A 16,622-nucleotide genomic window follows, 5' to 3' on the forward strand; every position below is an offset into this window, starting at 1 on the left:
AAAGCTACTTGGGACTGTCCAGGATGGCAGAACTGGGATCCATTTCCATCTCCATACTAAAATTCACGCAAGGCACAAATGAGTTGCTGAGATTTTCCTGCCATCGTCACCAGGAGCTGAATAAAAATCACATTAAATTTAGTTTACACTTCTGCAGCAGCTGGTGGCCACCTCTTAAAGTGCTTTTCAAGCCTTTGGGCCGAAGACAAATCAGGATCCTGTCAAGTCAAGAAGCCTTCCTGTTAATTTAACGTGGTTAGTTTTGCCCGTGGAATAGACTCTCCAACGTGCTCAGCTGTTTTATGAGTCTGGCCTCTTCTTTTGGTGTCTGAAATGAAGAGTAACTCCTGAATAAAATACGTGACTTCCTGGGCTGCTTCCAGAGGTGCTGGATGATGCCACCATACAGAGGCCAAGCTCATCCCACACCAGCTCCAGACAACCCCAGAAACAGCATCCAAACCTCCCGGATTTTCAATAACCCCGAAAATACAACAGATCTGCTGCATTTTATTTTGGTGATGCAAAAAGAAGAGTATTCCCTTCTGGCATGTCTCCTCCCTGAAAATACTATCAGAGCCTTAAACAGCTTTGGAAAAGGAGGGAAGGAGAGGCAGGTTGTAGCACGTGCTTGCAAAAGGGCAGGTTTGGGCTGAATTCATCATTTTGTCATGAAATGGGATAGAAATGGTGCCAGCAGGGCAATGGGCCATGAGCCTGAGCCACATGGCTTGATGGTTTGGGCTTGAGGGTCCTCCCTGCAGGAAAATCCCTCAGCAGGGGGTGAGGCACTGAGCTCGGGGTGCTGGAGTGGGGCTGGATTCCATGTGCTGTCCCTGAAGCCTGAGGTGCTCCCACAAATCCATGCCAAGGGCTCTGCAGGGGGGCTGGACAGAGTGGGTCCCTGTGGGACTGAGCAGAGTCTGCCCAGGTACCCAGGAGTTTCCTCCTTTGCAAAGGGCTGGATTTGGTGTATTTTGACTCCTCCCTGTGAGGGTTGTGAGGCCCTGGCACAGGCTGCTCAGAGATGCTGTGGATGCCCCGTCCCTGGAAGTCTTCAAGGCCAGGTTGGAATGGGCTTGGAGGTGAGAACGTGGTCCAGAATCACAGGGCCATGTACCCTAGGGTGTTAAAGGAAGGCAAGAGGAGAGGGATGGAGGGAAGAATATAAAAGAGAGAGAGATACAGCTTTTCTGGATGTCCCCATGCCAAGGAATGGCTTCCAGAGAGGTGTTCAGCTAAGCACACTGGGAAGCAACCCTTTTTTTGTTGTTCCAAAAACATAATGAAAAGCAAAAAGAAACATAAAAAAAAGCCCAGCTGCCTTGAAATGGAAAGAGTTTCTTGCATGAAAGGGACAGTAGGATGTATGAATGTCCAGTTTCCTTGGATTTTTAGGCAGTTTCCCTTGCAGCTACTGCCCTCTCGAGGAAACCTCTCACCTGTTCCATTTTTACTGGTTTTTTACCCAAAAATGAAATGATTTCCCGGCAGAGAGAAGGAGCAGGGACAAAGGCTGTGGTTCTGCCCAGGCCTAACATGGCCAGCAGTGCCAGGGACTGCCAGTGCCACATGGAACCACTGGGAAGGGGGATGGCATGGGGATGTGGGGTTGCAGCCCCAGGCCATCGCACCATGAGATGAATCCTTCCCCAGACGTGTTCCACGGTGGCACTCCAGGGTGCTCTGACCCCAGCCCTGCTGGTGCTGAGGGAAGGTCTCCTACGGGCATCACCACAAGCTGCCGCCCGCTCTGCTCCCCTGCTCGCCTCCTGAAAACACGAGATAATTGGGAATGGGAGCAAAGGGTGAGGACGGCGTTCCTCTCAGATGTCCGACCGTCAAAGCCATGCTGGCACGGAGCCGACAGCAACAAGGAGCCGTCGGGATCGATGCGGCCGTGGGGCCGGAGCGGGATGCGAGGGGGTTTGCTGGGAAAAGCGAGGCCTGAGCCGGCAGAGCAGCAGTGCTGTTGCCTGGAGCCCTCCTCCAAGATGCTCTCCCTTGGGCACATCCCAAAGCGAACACAAACACCCCTTAGTTTTATTGTTTCCATAGCCAAGACCTCTCCCGGATCGCAGAGACCCTGCACAAAGGGCTCGGGATTTACACCGCTCTTCCTTTACGCCGAAGCATCGAGAGGCTGAGCACCCCTATTCCTTCCTTGTTTCAACCCAGAAGTGTGGGGAGCGCCTCTGGACAACCCTGGCACACTTGGAACAGGCTTGCACCGGGCATCCTAATTTTAGAGTCCGGTGGTGCAGCTCTGGAGCACAGCTTGGGGAAACTCTCCACAAGAGGAATAAATGGTTCGGGGAATGGTGTTTGGGGCAGTGCTGGGGATGGGAGGTGGGGAGAAGTGGTGGGGTCAGGCCTTGTGACCTGGGGTGGGGATGTTCGTGGAAAGCAAATTCATCATATCAGAAAGCAAAGGTTTGCAGAAAATGAGCCTCCTCATTAGGGGTAATTTTACCCTAAAACTGTGAGTTTATATCTGTGGCCCTGGTACTCGTGAAGATCTGGTGACAATCTTGCCATCTTCCATCAGTTCCTTTGCCTCAAACCAGGCTGCAAACATGTTCAACCCTCCTCCAGTCAGAAATATGGCTCATGAGCCTGCTTTTGGGGACAGTTGGGCAGGACTGGGGGTCCCGGTGCTGACCCCAGCTGAGGTGCAGAGGGCTCAGTGCTCAGAATAGCCCCCTGGTCTCACTGGGGATGGGAACTGGAGCCACAGAAAGGCCATGGCAGAGGGGTGGTTCCACCTCTAAAGTAGCACCTGTGCTGTTAAATGACATTTGAGCACATTATGGGCTATTTCATAGTATATAGGTAGAGATACAGATGATCTCTTGTATATATATATTGAATCCTATATTGTGTATATATTGAATACTATATTGTATAGATATTGCAGCTGCGTCAGGGGAGGGTTAGGCTGGATATCAGGGAAAGGTTCTTCCCCCAGAGGGTGAACAGGCTCCCCAGGGCAGTGGGCACGGCACCAAGGCTGCCAGAGCTCCAGGAGCGTTTGGACAACGCTGTCACAGACAGGGTGGGATTGTTGTGGTGTCCTGGGCAGGGCCGGGAATTGGACTGGATGATCCTTGTGGGTCCCTTCCCGTTCAGGATATTCCAGAATTCTGTGGTATCTCTCTGGCCACACTGTTTGCTCTGCATAACAGGGGATTTTATAGGGAACAAGGATAAAGAACCGCTACAGTAAAACTACTTTTAAGACCCATTATAAACACTTTCTCTCCCTGAAGTACAATCCTGACGTGTGTGTCATGTGCAATACGGGATGGGGGCGTGTATCTCATACAACACAGACAGCAAACTGGAGAGAATTCTGTTTGTGCCACAGGAATTCTGCTTATTTCGCAGAAATAAGGCGGTGTAAGAAGGATTCCTCTGCGCGACCCCGACAGGCCGCGGCCGTGGGGCGCGCGCCGCGCGTACTCCCTACGGTGCCATGGCCACGCCCTCGCCATGGCCGCGCCCCCCGCTTTGGCCACGCCCCACCCGGGCGCCCCGCGGTCTCCGCGCACTGAGAGCCGGGCGGAAGTCGCTGGGGCTGGCGACGGAAGTGACGTCAGAGCTCGTGCCTGCGTGAGGGCCGATGGCGGAGGCGGTGGAGAGCGGAGCGAGACTCGCTCGGGAGCTGGAGGTGTGGGGGCACGGGGATGCGGCGGGCAGGGCCCGGGGCTCCCTCTGTGTGTGTGAGGTGCGCAGGGCTCAGTGTTCAGAATCGCCCCCTGGGCTCACCAGAAAGCCCTCGAGAAACTCGCGAGTTTCACGCAAATTAGTGCATTCCGGTATAATTCTCTTGCCCGAGCAGTGCCCAAGTGCTGCGGGCACTGTCGGGGCTCCAGGCAGCAGCCGGGGCTGCGGAAGTGGCCCCACGGGCACGGCACAGCTCTTCCCGCGTGGCATCCACAGAGATTTATCCTTGGGCAGAGTTCCCAGTGCTTGTCTAAACGTGGAGCTCGCACATCCCGCTGCAGTGAACTGAAGGAAGTGTGAGCTGCGAATTTTGCTCTCTGTGAGCTCTTGCGATCCTGAGTTTAGATCTGGCTGCCTCAGCAAGTGGAGGGAAGCAGGTGATCCTGTGTGTGATCCCGGGCACCAGCAGAACTTTGGTGTTGGGCCTGTAGCTGGGCAGTGGAAAATTCCCTCTTGCAATGGAAGGGGTCCCTGGTTCCAGGGGAGCAGCATCCAGCTCCAGCTGCTGTTCCTATGCTGAGCGTAGGTCCCTCTCATGTGCCCAGCGTGTTGCTGCAGCCTCCTCGTAGCCCTGAGTTCTGTGGGGAGTGCTGTGGAGCTGGAGGGAATTGTGCTGGAAGCGGGAGCTGCTGCTGCCTCAGGTGATGGCCACCGGGGCCCAGAGGAGGAGGAGAGTGCCTCGTGGGGGTGGGAGAGTTGAGTGTGGCTGCCCCTTCCAGCTGGGAGCTGCATTGATATTAAAAAAGTTGCCCAGACCTATGATGGGATGTGGGAAAAACTTCCATCGGTTGTCTTGGAGTGTTCAGTTTTCATAATACTTGGCTTCCTGCTGTGTTCTGTATCCTACTGCTCTTAAAATGTGTAACCAAATGACTTGTGTTTGTTTTTAGGCCCCTGGAGGGACTGCAGCAGCCCTTGTTTCTGGCCAGTTTCTGGCTTTGTACCTGCTGCACAATGACATGTGAGTGGCTTCTCTCCCCCTGTGCCTTCAGACCCGGGTTTGTCACCAGCAGCTCGAGCTGCAGCCGCCAGACTGTGAGGAATTGGTTGTGTGAGTAACAAAATGCCAGTGGGCAACGCTGTGTTTGAAAGGAGAGAGTGATATTCATGGGATTAAGGCTCTTTCAACCCTCCATCTGAACAAACAATCATTCTCCTTTGTGTGCTCCTCCCCCCCCCCTTGGAACTGTCGGGAAATTTAGGAATAAAGTTCCTTATATAGTGAAGTTGGCTGCTTTGGGGCAGTGTCAGACATTTCAGTGTTGTGATTTGTGGCTGTTCAAGGCTGCATTTGTTTTGAGTAGGGTTACAGGCTGCTCCTTGTGTCTCAGTTCCAGCAGGATAACTCTGGACTGTCTGTGTTAAAAATGAGGGATGCTGTTGGCTTGAAGGAGGTGAAGCTGCAGGAAGCAGAAATCCCCTGAGTTCTGTCTCCTGTGGGATTGCCACGTCCCTGTGTGAACTCGAGTCACTGCACTTGGGGTTTGAGTGAGAAGCTGCTGATTATTTATTGAGGCCAAATGAATGTCACTGCCATGTCTGAGTACCAAGCCCCAAAGGAAGCACTGGTGTGGGGAATTCCAAGATTTGGCTGTTTTCCTGGATTGTAGGTGTATATTCTTCCAGGGCAAATTCCCTGAAGGCTGATACTGAATATTTAATGCAGATAACCTTGGTTCAGATGAATTTGAAGTTTTGCAACTGTGGATTTTTAGAATTGTGCTTTAATGAAAAGCAGTGAGACTTTTTCACTATTTTACACTTTACACCTTGGAACTTGTAATCGTTTCAGTTTGGCTTCTGTGCTCTACATGTCAATAACTAAATGTTAACGAGCTGTTTGCTCTGTTACCTCAGTGCCCTTGTCTGCTGGAGAGTGAAACAAGGATTGAACCCGACACCAACATTTTATCAATGCTAGGCAGCCATCCTTTAATGACAGTAATGGGGTGCACTGGGGATAAATCCGTCCATAATAAGTGCTCCAGCAATATTACAAACACAAAACCCTTCTGTGTTCTAAAGTCATGACACTTTCTTGTTAAATCCTGCCTAGTTCATGCCCACACTCTACAAGTCTGCTGTAATTATTTCACAGTCTTTGCTGCCATCCAGCGTCCTTTTGTGACAATTGCAGTCTCTGAAACTGAGTTTTAGTCCATAAATGGGTTTTAGTCCATATGGGGTTTAGTCCATAAATGAATCCTTTCTTGTGCTGTAGTCTTTTACTTTGCAACCTTGAATGCTGATTGGTTGCTTGTCAGTTTGAAGATGTTTTCTATCTGTTTGCAAAATTTATGTTCCTTTCCCACTCCCCTTCCTTTAAAAGTTATAAAATTCTCAACAAGTTGAGCAATGTGTTGTTTGCCACATACATAACTTTAGCATAAAAAAAAATCTACCTTAATTCTTTATTAACTATTTCTATTTAAGTGTTAGTAGAAAAATTATAAAAACCTTACTCATACTGTACATGATTTAACAAACAATGTTTAACAGCCCCCTTTCAGTTGTCCCGTTTCCAAGTCTTGAAACTGGTTCTTCTTTGTTCTTGGATGGCTAATTTCTGTTTAATTTCTCCTTTTAAGCAATACAAAAACATACATCCTTTCCATCTGCAAACTGTGTGTCTTATCTTAAAGGTTATAGGATTTTCAGGCAGGTTTCTCAAGCAAGCAGAAGTATTAACAACATTATTCTCAGGCAAGTTTTTTTCAGACAAGCAAAAATTTTAGAGCATCAATCCCAGGCAGGGCTCTCAGGTAAACCAAGCAAAACTATTTAACAGTATTAACAACTTCTTCAAGAGTAGCTTTGCTTTTGCACTGCAGTGTAAAATATTCCTGCCTAGAAGGACTGTTTCAAAGCACTGAGACTGTTCAGGACAGATGTGAACACACCTTTTGGTGTCTCCTTGCAGCAAGCATTTGGTGACTGACAAGTATTTCGAACTTCATTTTTTTTAGGACTAACATGTGGTATCTCTGGAAAAGAATCGCTCCTGCCATCAGATCTGTAAGAACTGGATTTACAGCTGTGACCACTGCAGAGAAGACATTCTTCTGGATGAACATTTGGGAGGGTTTTTGGTCACAACAGGCAAATGCTGAACGTGGTGCAGTTTGGTCAGTGGGACAGAGAATCTGACAGAGAGACTTGGAAGCACTCAGAGGTCCAAAGTGACCTTGTGTGGGCAGCAGGGAATTGCCTGAAATGATTCCTGTGTGCTCAAACACTAATTATGAGAAATGAGAACTGTTGCCAAATTTGTGTAGGTTTTCCTGAAAGGATTTTAGGTATCAGGTGTAAATAAAAACCTCATGACAAAACCTTGTAAAAAACAATTAAGTTGTTTGTAGTAGGGTTGCGTCTGTGATTGTATATTCTACATACTGGAGTTTCATAAACCACATGGTTTGTTCTGTAACAGGAAAACAGACCATTAGTTACCCAGTTTTGTCAGACTTCTGAGCAGTAATTTAGGGAACTAGAATAATAGCAAAATTTAAAAATACAGCCTCATTTAAAAATACAACAAAAAATGCATTAAACCTGAAAATAAATTGTGAAATCCTCGTCTTGGCTGCAGAAACAATGTCTGAAGTTCCCGAAGCAGCAAAAGCAGCGACAGCAGCAGCCTGGATCGATCCACAGGCAGGACAGTCCTGTCCCGGGCCAGGATTTCACTGGAGTGTCATCAGCTCCTTGGGAATTGCCTGAAGGTGAGATTCAACTTTATTCTGCATTTGCTGCCCCTTTCCCACTGGAGCTGAAGTGTTGGCTCTGTGTCATGCAGGACTTGAGCTGCTAAGGACAAGCTCTGAGGGTGTTTGGGAATTAAGGTGGGAGAACTTCCTCGGAAAGTGTTTGATTTGCTTTTTCATCTCTCAGAATTTCCATGATATTTGGTATGGAATCCCTCAGAGGGGTTTATCTCCACATAAGCCCTGAATATCCCAGTAGGTTTCAGCTGGGAAAAGGGACCTTCTGGTTCTATTTTTTTCCATCTGATGTGTCATGGGCTGGTTTAAAGTTTAGCTAAAATCCCAGCCAGCTGTTCCCTGAAGTCAGGTGAAAGGAAGGTTGCCACACCCAGCTCACTTCTGCAGCACTTTCTCAGGAAGGCCGGCGAGCCACGGGATTTCAGCTGCCTTAGACTTGGGAACAAGTCCCTGGTTTAGAAGCTTTCAGGAACCTACTCAAAGGGAGTTCTTCTGAGATCCAGCCTGTCCGTGGCAGCTTCCCATCCATCCTGGGAAACTGGGCAGGGGCCTCACTGGATCCCCTCTGCACTGGGCACTGGGCACCTTTCCCCAGAGAGGTGCTGCAGCAGCACTTGGCAGTGAGTGTTGGGTGGGGTTAGTTGGGAGGAATCCAGGATCACTGCCGGGCTCTTTGCAGCCCTGAATTCCCAGTAATGGGAGATGAGCCTCTGGAATTACCCTTTCCAGCACAGCAGCCGGTTTGTCCCAGTCCATGTGACCTGGGATTGATCCTGATTTATTTGACTCTGGAGTCACTGAAGTGCTGGGTTATGGAAAACAGACACTATGGATAAACCCCTCATGTCACCTGGTGATTTTTGGACAGGGCTCAGGAATTTGCAGGGGGGGCACTCTGGATATTCCTGGGACAGGATATTCCCGCACCTGCTTTTTAGACAAGGAATCCCAAAGCCAGTAAGTCAGTGCCATCCCATCTGTGCCAGTGGTGGGGTGTGAGGGGGGACACGCACTGCTTTTGAGACATTCCCAGCTGGAATTGGGACTGAGGGAGCACTGAAGCCACAAGGTCAGCGTGGAACGGCACCCCCAGGGAATGCCGAGGCTTGCCATCCCCAGGGAATGCTGAGGCTTGCCATCCCCAGGGAATGCCGAGGCTTGCCATCCCCAGGGAATGCCGAGGCTTGCCATCCCCAGGGAATGCCCAAGCTTGCCATCCCCAGGGAATGCCCAGGCTTGCCATCCCCAGGGAATGCCCAGGCTTGCCGTGCCGTGGCACTTGGCAGCACATCCCTGATGTGCCAAAAAGAGGAGGGGAGAAGTTCTGGGTTAGGGGAGGACGTTTCTGGGAGGGACTTGGAAAAGGTGCTGATCACCTCATGGAATCACAGGCTGGTTTGGGTTGGAAGGGACCATAAAGACCATCAGGACTCTGGCATCTGAATTCACAGCAAAGAGCACGTCCAGAAGCGCCTCCTCACCCTCCTGCATGTCATGAGTGTCTTCCACGGCACCACCCGGCCTCTTTGGGAATGGGAACGGCTGCTGGGAGCTCTGGCAGCAGCACCTGGAGAGCGGGTAAAAAGAGCCATGGGATTGGTTTGGCTGCTGCTGGATCTGGTTTTCTCTCTTCCAGATGTCCCTCTGATTGATCTATTTCACAGTGGGTTCCTAGGGCACATCGGTGGGTGATTCCAAGAATTGGAAAATAGTGGGAAAGCAGTGGGACAACATGTGAACTTGATCCATTTCTAGTAATTCCAGCCTTCTCCCGCAACATAGTTCCGGGGAAACCTGGTTAAAGAGTAAGGATGCAGAGGAATAAGTGATCTAAAACCCCCTGGCTCTCTGTCAGAGCAAACCTGGTCATTCCAGTGGATCTCTCTTTGAAACTGTGGGATCATAGGGTTTTCCAGGAAACAATAACAAGGACAGAGGTGAGGTCATATGCTTCCAATTCTAATGATTTGATGGACATAGGAATGATTCTTGTCTGGTTTACACTCCCCCTTTTTTTCCTAGAATAATTTTAAAATGATTCCTTTAACAAACCGTGTGAATTTGGGAATTTAAAGTGGAAAGTAAACGGTGCCAAATGAATGGCAGGGAGAGCTCACAGAATCCTCATGGAATACTGGAGTGGTTTGGGTTGGAGGGGCCCTTAAGGATCATCTTGTTCAGGGATACCTGCCACTGTGCCAGGTGGCTCCAAGCCCCATCCAGCCTAGCCTTGAATGCTTCCAGGGATGGGGCAGCCACAGCTCCTCCGGGCAACCTGTGCCAGGGCCTCCCCACCCTCCCAGGGAAGGATTCTCTCCTAAGGTCCAATCTTTGCTGTTTTTCCACAGGAGGTGGGCTGGGACGGGGAATTGTCTCCAAGGCGGCCCAGGATCGGGGCGGGCTCTGCGGCGGGGACGATGCCGCTGCCCTTCCCCCCACTGCCAAAAAGCTGGGAAGGGATAACCTCTGCCTGCAGCTGCCTGGAGCTGCTGTTGGCCCTGGGCTTTCTGTGCCCCTCGTGGCCACGGGCTGATGGCAGGATAGCTCCAGCCTTGGGACAGACGGGCTGAAGGCGAGCCCGGGGCCTGTGCGGGGCAGGGCTGCCCCTCGGCCCCTGAGCGCGGGGGGTGTGGAGGGAATGGACCGGCCGGGCTTTGGCAATCTGGCCCCCAGAAAGACTGTGTGACCTCTTGCAACAGGGGAAGACTGAAGCAAGGGGTGCCAGAAAGAACTGGAGTTTCTGGAGAATAAAAGCTGGAAGCGTGCCCCCGAAAATCCCCAGCCCCGGGTGGTCACTGGTCTGACTTGCACGGAGCGGTGGCCTTGGCCAGGAGCGGTCCTGCCGGCCTGTAATTTGAATTTCCTGCCCGGGCTGTAATTTTAATTTCCACTGGGTGCTGGCAAAGCCCCCCTGGGGGTGAGCCCCGGTGCCTGGCAGGAGCGGAGCGGGCTTGCGGGGCCCTCCTGGCAGGCCTTGTGTTTAAGGGAAGGGCAGGGGAGCCTTTCTCTGGCCCAGAGGAGCTGCAGTGTTCTTTCTTCCTCTCTGGAGGACTAAGAAAGAAAAAGAAAAAAAGCAAACGAGAAAGAAAAGAAAATGAAATGAAAAATAAAGAGAATAAAAAATTAAGGCAATAAAGAAGGAAATATAAAATACAAAAGAAAATTAAAGAAAAGAAATCAAAGCGAGCAAACTAAAAAGGCCCTACTAAAATGCCAAGTGAAATGAAAGGGAAAAAGAAGCCTTCTTGGGCACCCCGGGGTTTACTCCCCGCCCCGCCCCGCCCCGCCCCGTCACTTGGGGGTCCCCCCCAAAGTGTGAGAAGGGGACCCGAAAAGGTGGTCGGGGGAAGGGCGGGGAGCCGCAAAGGCAGCGGAGGGGGTGGCACGAAATGTGAGGGAGGGGCCCCTGCCAAGCGGGCGAGGCGCGCGCAGCGAGCGAGCGAAGGCGGGCGGTGGGGTGGGGTGGTGGTGGAGGGGCAGGCAAGGTGGCGGCGGCGGCGCATGCGCAGTCGTAAGCGAGACGCCGGCGATCACGTGGTAAGTGAGGGCGGGCGGGCGAGGGCAAGCGGCGACGCATGCGCAGTGGCTCCTGCAGCGCTCCCCGCTCGACTTGAGGGCCGGCTCCGGCGGCACGGCGGGAGCTGTGGTCTCCCGTCTCTCTCCCGAGGTGTGTGCGGGGGAAATAACATGAAGATTTTTGGAGCGAAAGCGCAGAAATTAGCGAGGGTCGTTCTCCGGGTAAAGTGGGGCACCGGAAGTAGAGAGCGACCGGGCTGTTTTCGAGGGCGCACCAGCCGAACCGGAAGTGCTCCGAGGCCGCCCCGAAAGAAAGATGGCGGCGCCAGGACCAGAAGTTCTTCAAGGCCCTACACAAATATGGCGGCCCAGGCCCGGAAGTTCGCCCCGAGGCCACACTCGAGATGGTGCCGCCAGGACCGGACCTTAGCCCAGGCCACACTCAAGATGGCGGAGAGGCCCCCTCGCCTCAGAGAGGCGTTTATCCTGTTGCCTGACCTCCGCCCCGACCCGGACCCCCGCCCCGCGCCCGCAGCGCCGTCTCGCCGCGCCGCTTCCCGCTGTGGGGACGGGGCGGGGCGCTCGGCGGCGCCGGGCGCGGGCGGCAGGTTCGCGGGCGGCGGCAGGCACCGGCGCGGGCAGACCCCTCTCGGCGCCGCGGCGCGCGGCGCACGCGCGAGGACCCCAGGCAGTCGCTGCCCGTCCGCCCCGTTCCGCCCCGCTCCGCTCCCGCCGTGCCCCGGAGATGCTGTCGGGGCTGCGCCGCCGCCTCCCCCCCCCCGGAGGCGACCCACGGCGGCAGATCCGACGTCGGGCTCTGCAGGAGATCGTCGCCGGGGTAAGCGGGGGCCCGGCGGGGGGGCGGCGGCCGCTCTTCTGCCTCTCCCGCGGCCAGCGGGGCCTGCAGGCAGGTGAAGCGACGGGCAGGTTTCTCGCCTCTGCGGAGACACTCGCACCTGCGTGCCGCCGCCAGGAGAAGGGGCGGCGAGAGCGGCAGGGCCGGGCTCGGATGTGCCCTGGCATCGCCCCCCCCCCGCGGGGAGGGTCTGTGCTGCCTCAGGGACAGAGGAAGCGGATCTTGCAGGACCCCTTTGTTCGCTCGTTGAGCTCGCAAGAGACACAAGGGGCATGAAATCCCAGGGCAGCTGCGCCTGCCGGAGGGTTGCAGGGAGAAGCAGCTGGGGGGGGTGTGTGTTTGCTCTCTGCCCCTTTGCCACCTTCCCCTCGGTTCCCTGGGACTCCAGGGAATCCCAGCTCCCTTTGGCTTCGCCGGGGGCCTCGCGGCAGGGTTTCGAAGTGTGGCGCTGAGATTTTCTGGCCTGGGAACTGATGGCTGTTTCGGGGCACGTCTCAGCGGGCAGTCTGTCTTTTAACGCTTGCCGGGGCAGGAGAATTGCGGCGGAAGAAAGCAAAGGAAGCCCAGAGCCTGGAGTAGGCAGGCCCGGGCCTCTGGCGAGCCCAGTGTTACGACCCACCCCAGGAAAAGGGGAGGGGGGGTAACTCAGGTTTTTATCAATAATTCCTTTGGGGTGGATTAAAGCGAAACGACACTAAATAATCGGTGTATGAAAACATATATGGATAAGATTTATTTTAACAATTTTGAATCAATAGGTAAGTTAACATTTTTGGGTGCTGTCATAACCTTTCTGGGGAGGAGAAAAATGCATAGGGGAGAGAAAGGCAGGATAAGAGCAAGGGAGAGTAAGAGAAAGAAAAGCTGAGAGTGGACAGATGTATATAGTCACCGCCCACAGGGTCCAGCGATGCTTCCATGTCTGGCAGCTGAAGTGGTGGCCTTGATCTGCTGGGGGTGAAGGAGGGAAGCCCCCACACTCCAAGAAGTTATGAATTATCATATCCATGGTCAGTGTCACGGGCCATACCTCGAGCCTCCAACCTCTCCCTGGGCCCTGCGCAAGAGCTGCTGTGTCTGCCCTGGTTCCCGCCCTTTTCCCGACTGGCAAGGGGGGGGATGGGCTCCCATGGGCCATCAGAGGTACAGTGTAACAGTCAAAAGCCTGCAAACTCGGCTCTTCCCGCCTTTTCGGGGCTTGACATCTTCTGCGCTGGACGAGGGGGGATGGGCCCAGTTGCCCATCAAAAAGTCAAAAGCCTGCAAAAGTCTCCTAGAATGCATAAATCATCAAACACTTCAGTCTCTGACACCCAGGCCTTGCTGCTCGGTGCCGATTGTGCCCGGGGCTTGTTCCTCACCGTTGGGGTCCAAATGAGAGGGGAGCAAGAGGCAGAACAGCCCGCTGCTGCTGCTGCTGCTGCTGCTGCTGCTGGGGCTGAACTGTCTGCAGTGCCCGGGGGCCGGGCAGGACTTGGCCCCGATGCCTGCATTGCTCTGCAGCGGCCAGGGAGGGGTCCCAAAAGTCACCCCCCCGCCTGCTGTGCTGCACAGCAGGGGCTGGCTGGGCCGGTTCCCGGCCGGGGGAGCCCGGGGGAGGCCGTGCTGGGGCTGAGGGGCTGCTGCTCTCTGGGCCTCTCGGGGTTTGCCTTGGAATCCCAAAGCCTGTGCCTGCGCGGGGGAGAGGAGGCAAAGGTGACTGTAAATTGGTCTGTTGGGGAGTGTTTTGGGGCCGAGTTCATGCTGTTGGCTTGTTGTGTGTCAATTCCCATCCTCGGTCAGGGCTTCCCGGGGAGCTTTGCTGCTGCCGCTGCCGCCGGCGCCGGGAGAGAGAAGTCCTTTGGGAAGCCGGGATAAAACCAGCAACTCTGTGAATTGCTCGGCTTTTCCTAGGGAAGGGCAGGTTTTCGGGAAGAAAGGCCCGTCCTCGCGAAAGGCGCCGCGGGTCTTGCAAGGGGGGGGGCGCGGCTGCAGTGCCGTTCCCGGCCGTGTCCGCCAGGCGGCGACTGCGAGGCAGCGCCCGGCGGTCGGGGGCAGCGAGCGGCGGTGTTTGGTCAGTGCCGGGCTTCTCCGAGCTTCAGTCCGGACTCGGAGGCGTCCTAAGGATGCCTTGGGCTTGAGGGAGTGTGTTCCTGCTGAGTTCAGCAGGCGTTCGGTGAATTTGGGCTTCTGCGGGTGAATTCGGTCCGGTGGTGTGGTTTTGTTGGTTTCCGTCCTCGGGACAGTGACCCAAAGGTTCTTTTTCCCCTTGCCGTGGGCGCTCCGAGGAGACCAAAGGTGCAGAATTCTGCCGGTGACTTGGCTTGCGTTGCCAGTCCGATTGCCAGGATCGAATAGGGACGGAGGTTCCTCCCGGACAAAAGGGGCCACCGCAGAAAGCTCGGGCTGCCCCGGCAGGGCCCGGGCTGGCCCCAGCACCTGGCAAAACCTCTTAGTGAAAAGGCAGGGAACGACTGCGGTTGTTCTGCCCTTTCTTTAGCCAGGGACTGAAACACAGACAAAATCGAGGTGCTCTTTGACCTGTGCAAGCTCCGAGCATTTTTCAGCCTTCCTTAGCAGGGCATTCTCACCCTCTGAAAAGCTGAAAGGCTTTAACAGCTGGAGACACGCCTGCAGCTGTGCTGATTAATGTAGTTTCTTTTAGGAAACGAAGGGGAAGTTTTCCTGTTGTGAGCCTAAATACCGAGTCTACTCTGCTTTTTCAATCAGGTGACGAAGCTTATGGAAAAAAAGACCAAAGGCCTCGAGGTGAGTACATTCTACCGAGTTCTGCTTTTCTGGGATTGGTTTGGGAAAATCACGTGAAATTCTAAAAAGCTTCTCTCCTTGTTTTCTAGTTGTTTTTTCAGCCTTGATGTAAGTTTCATGTAGAAAAGGGCATAGAATTATTAGAACAGAGAAACACGACTTTCTCGGGAGAGATGGAGGAAAAGTCTGCTGATTGCAGTTCTGCTTTTCTTGTCTTCCCTTAGACTGTCATTTTCTCTCCCCTGCTGTTCAAATAGGCAGCAATTAATTGCTCTGCTGAAGAGTTTGCTGTACTAAGTGTCTGTCAAATTGATACCTTCAACTCAAGACAGCACCTGCTCCTTAGTTACAAAAAATTTCTCACGGGAAATTTTCAGGCGTGCCCATAAATCTCCTCGCTGTTTGTTGGGGAGAACGGGGTTCTCTCGTCTGGGACAGAACAGTCGTGTCATTTGCTATGGAATGCTGGTGGCAGTCTAGTCAGAAGAGGACCCCGTGCTTCACTAATTATGCCTTTTTGTTGTTCGGGGTGACTTCTTCCCAGGGATGTTCTTCTTGACCCCCCGGGGCAAACGGAGGTGTTCCCCTGGTCAGCGTCAGGAGCCATCCTAACTGAGGCCTCGGTGAGTGCTTTTTGTGTGACTGGACAGTGAAACTGTGGGAATGACCTGGCTATTGCTCAGTGTAGTCCTAATTAAGGTGTCTTTTACTCCGTGTTCCCAGGCTCCCTCTTTTCCTTCGGTCGCCGTGGGTATGCTGGACGCCTCTCTGGCAGGACTAACCCTGTGGCTTTTCTGTCCAACGTGCTGTGCTGTGTGCCTGCAGGTAAGAAAAGCTGGGAGTGCAGTCCCTCTGCTTTGATCGCTGTGTCTCTTGGGTAGTGATTTTGGAGGGGAATCCCAGAGCGATTTGGTTTGAAGGGGACCTTCAAAGGCCAGCCTGTCTTCCGTGGGCAGGGACACCTTCCACTGTCCCCGGTTGCTGCGAGTCCCGTCCAACCCGGCCTGGAACACTTCCAGGGATGGGGCAGGCTCAGCTTCCCTGTGCAGTGTGCTCTAATATCTCTCCACTGGCATCCTGAAAAATGTCGTCAGCGTGTTTTGTTGGACGCCGGTAAGCAGGACCCGGGTGAAGAGGACATTCTCTGAGGTGCTGGGAGAAGGAGGACTCGTGCGGCCACCTCCAGAGACAGCGGGAACGGGAGCGTGCTGCGGAGAAGGAAAATTCCAGGGGGTGGGTGCCGAGAAATTTGTCCTTCCCTCGCCCTGTGCTCTGCACTCAGCAATGGGTCAAGTGCAGAAGTTTCCTGGGGACCCTGGGAAATGATGCCGGGTCTGCTACGAAAAGTGGGGCCAAAGGAGCAGGACCTGGGTCTGCAAGCGTGGGAGAAACAAGGGCCGGGTCATCCTCTGCCTCCGGGAGGGAGGGCAGCAGGAAAGGCCACGGACTAAAGCACTGAAGTGCCGTTCCCCAGGGAGCCCCTGCCCAGCACTGAACTTGCTTCTGCACTTGCTGTCCCTTTCCCAGCGGAGCCAAAGCGTCGGGTGCGGGTGCCGGGGGGATGGAGCTGCCAAGGACAAACTGGGAGGGTGTTTGCGAAGGAAGGGGGGAGAAGGAGCTCTTGACGTGCTTTTTTTCCTTCTTCATCCCACAGAATTGCCACGAGAGGAAATACCTCAGAGGGGCTTCCCTCCGGATAAGCCCTGAATATGCCAGGAGGTTTCAGCTGGGAGGAAAGGAGCTGTGGAAGAAAAGCAGCCTAAAAATAGCCAGTGGGGATCATCAGGTTTTCCAGCCAAGAAGAACAAGGAGAGAGATGAGGGAATCGGGTTCCAATTCCTAATGATTTGGTGGGTGCAGGAATGATTTGTGTGTGTTTTCCAGTCCCTTTTGATTCCTGGGATGATTTTAAAATGATGGCTTTAGCAATCAACTAAATCGGAGATGTTGTTTCTGAGAGGAAATGGTGCCAAATAAATGCAGAGTTTTGGGTCAGTTTTGGGGATGATTTGGGTCAGTTTTTGGGGTCAGTTTGGGGTCACTGTTTGGGGTGA

The 16,622-nt window shown here is 53.6% G+C and overlaps 1 protein-coding gene and 1 long non-coding RNA gene across 3 annotated transcripts; both read left to right on the plus strand.

The window, feature by feature from the left end:
* The first annotated feature begins 3,492 nt into the window (after positions 1-3,492).
* COPS8 (COP9 signalosome subunit 8) lies at positions 3,493-7,074 on the plus strand. 2 transcript variants are annotated; one of them, XM_027735068.2, is made up of 3 exons: positions 3,493-3,670; positions 4,617-4,687; positions 6,693-7,074. In XM_027735068.2, exons 1-3 carry the CDS (start codon positions 3,623-3,625, stop codon positions 6,871-6,873), a joined length of 300 nt encoding a protein of 99 aa, XP_027590869.2. In that variant the 5' UTR covers positions 3,493-3,622; the 3' UTR covers positions 6,874-7,074. The 2 variants fall into 2 exon arrangements, 1 of the variants encoding a protein (XP_027590869.2); XR_003543306.2 differs by having other exon boundaries at positions 3,501-3,670; positions 4,617-4,777.
* Positions 7,075-11,704: 4,630 nt separating this feature from the next.
* LOC113984717 lies at positions 11,705-15,331 on the plus strand. The gene is made up of 4 exons (XR_005564078.1): positions 11,705-11,802; positions 14,530-14,568; positions 15,113-15,191; positions 15,292-15,331. It is a non-coding gene; the product is annotated as an uncharacterized LOC113984717 (long non-coding RNA).
* Positions 15,332-16,622: the final 1,291 nt, after the last annotated feature.

This window comes from Pipra filicauda, unplaced genomic scaffold (genome assembly GCF_003945595.2).
Source record: "Pipra filicauda isolate LSUMZ 115617 unplaced genomic scaffold, ASM394559v2 scaffold282_size1924045_pilon, whole genome shotgun sequence".
Taxonomy (NCBI): domain Eukaryota; kingdom Metazoa; phylum Chordata; class Aves; order Passeriformes; family Pipridae; genus Pipra; species Pipra filicauda.

Coding starts and splice junctions, on each gene's coding strand:
- COPS8 (XM_027735068.2), top strand. CDS start 3,623: ATGGCGGAGGCGGTGGAGAGCGGAGCGAGACTCGCTCGGGAGCTGGAG. Junction 3,671..4,616: donor GACTCGCTCGGGAGCTGGAG/GTGTGGGGGCAC, acceptor GTTTGTTTTTAG/GCCCCTGGAGGGACTGCAGC. Junction 4,688..6,692: donor TACCTGCTGCACAATGACAT/GTGAGTGGCTTC, acceptor CATTTTTTTTAG/GACTAACATGTGGTATCTCT.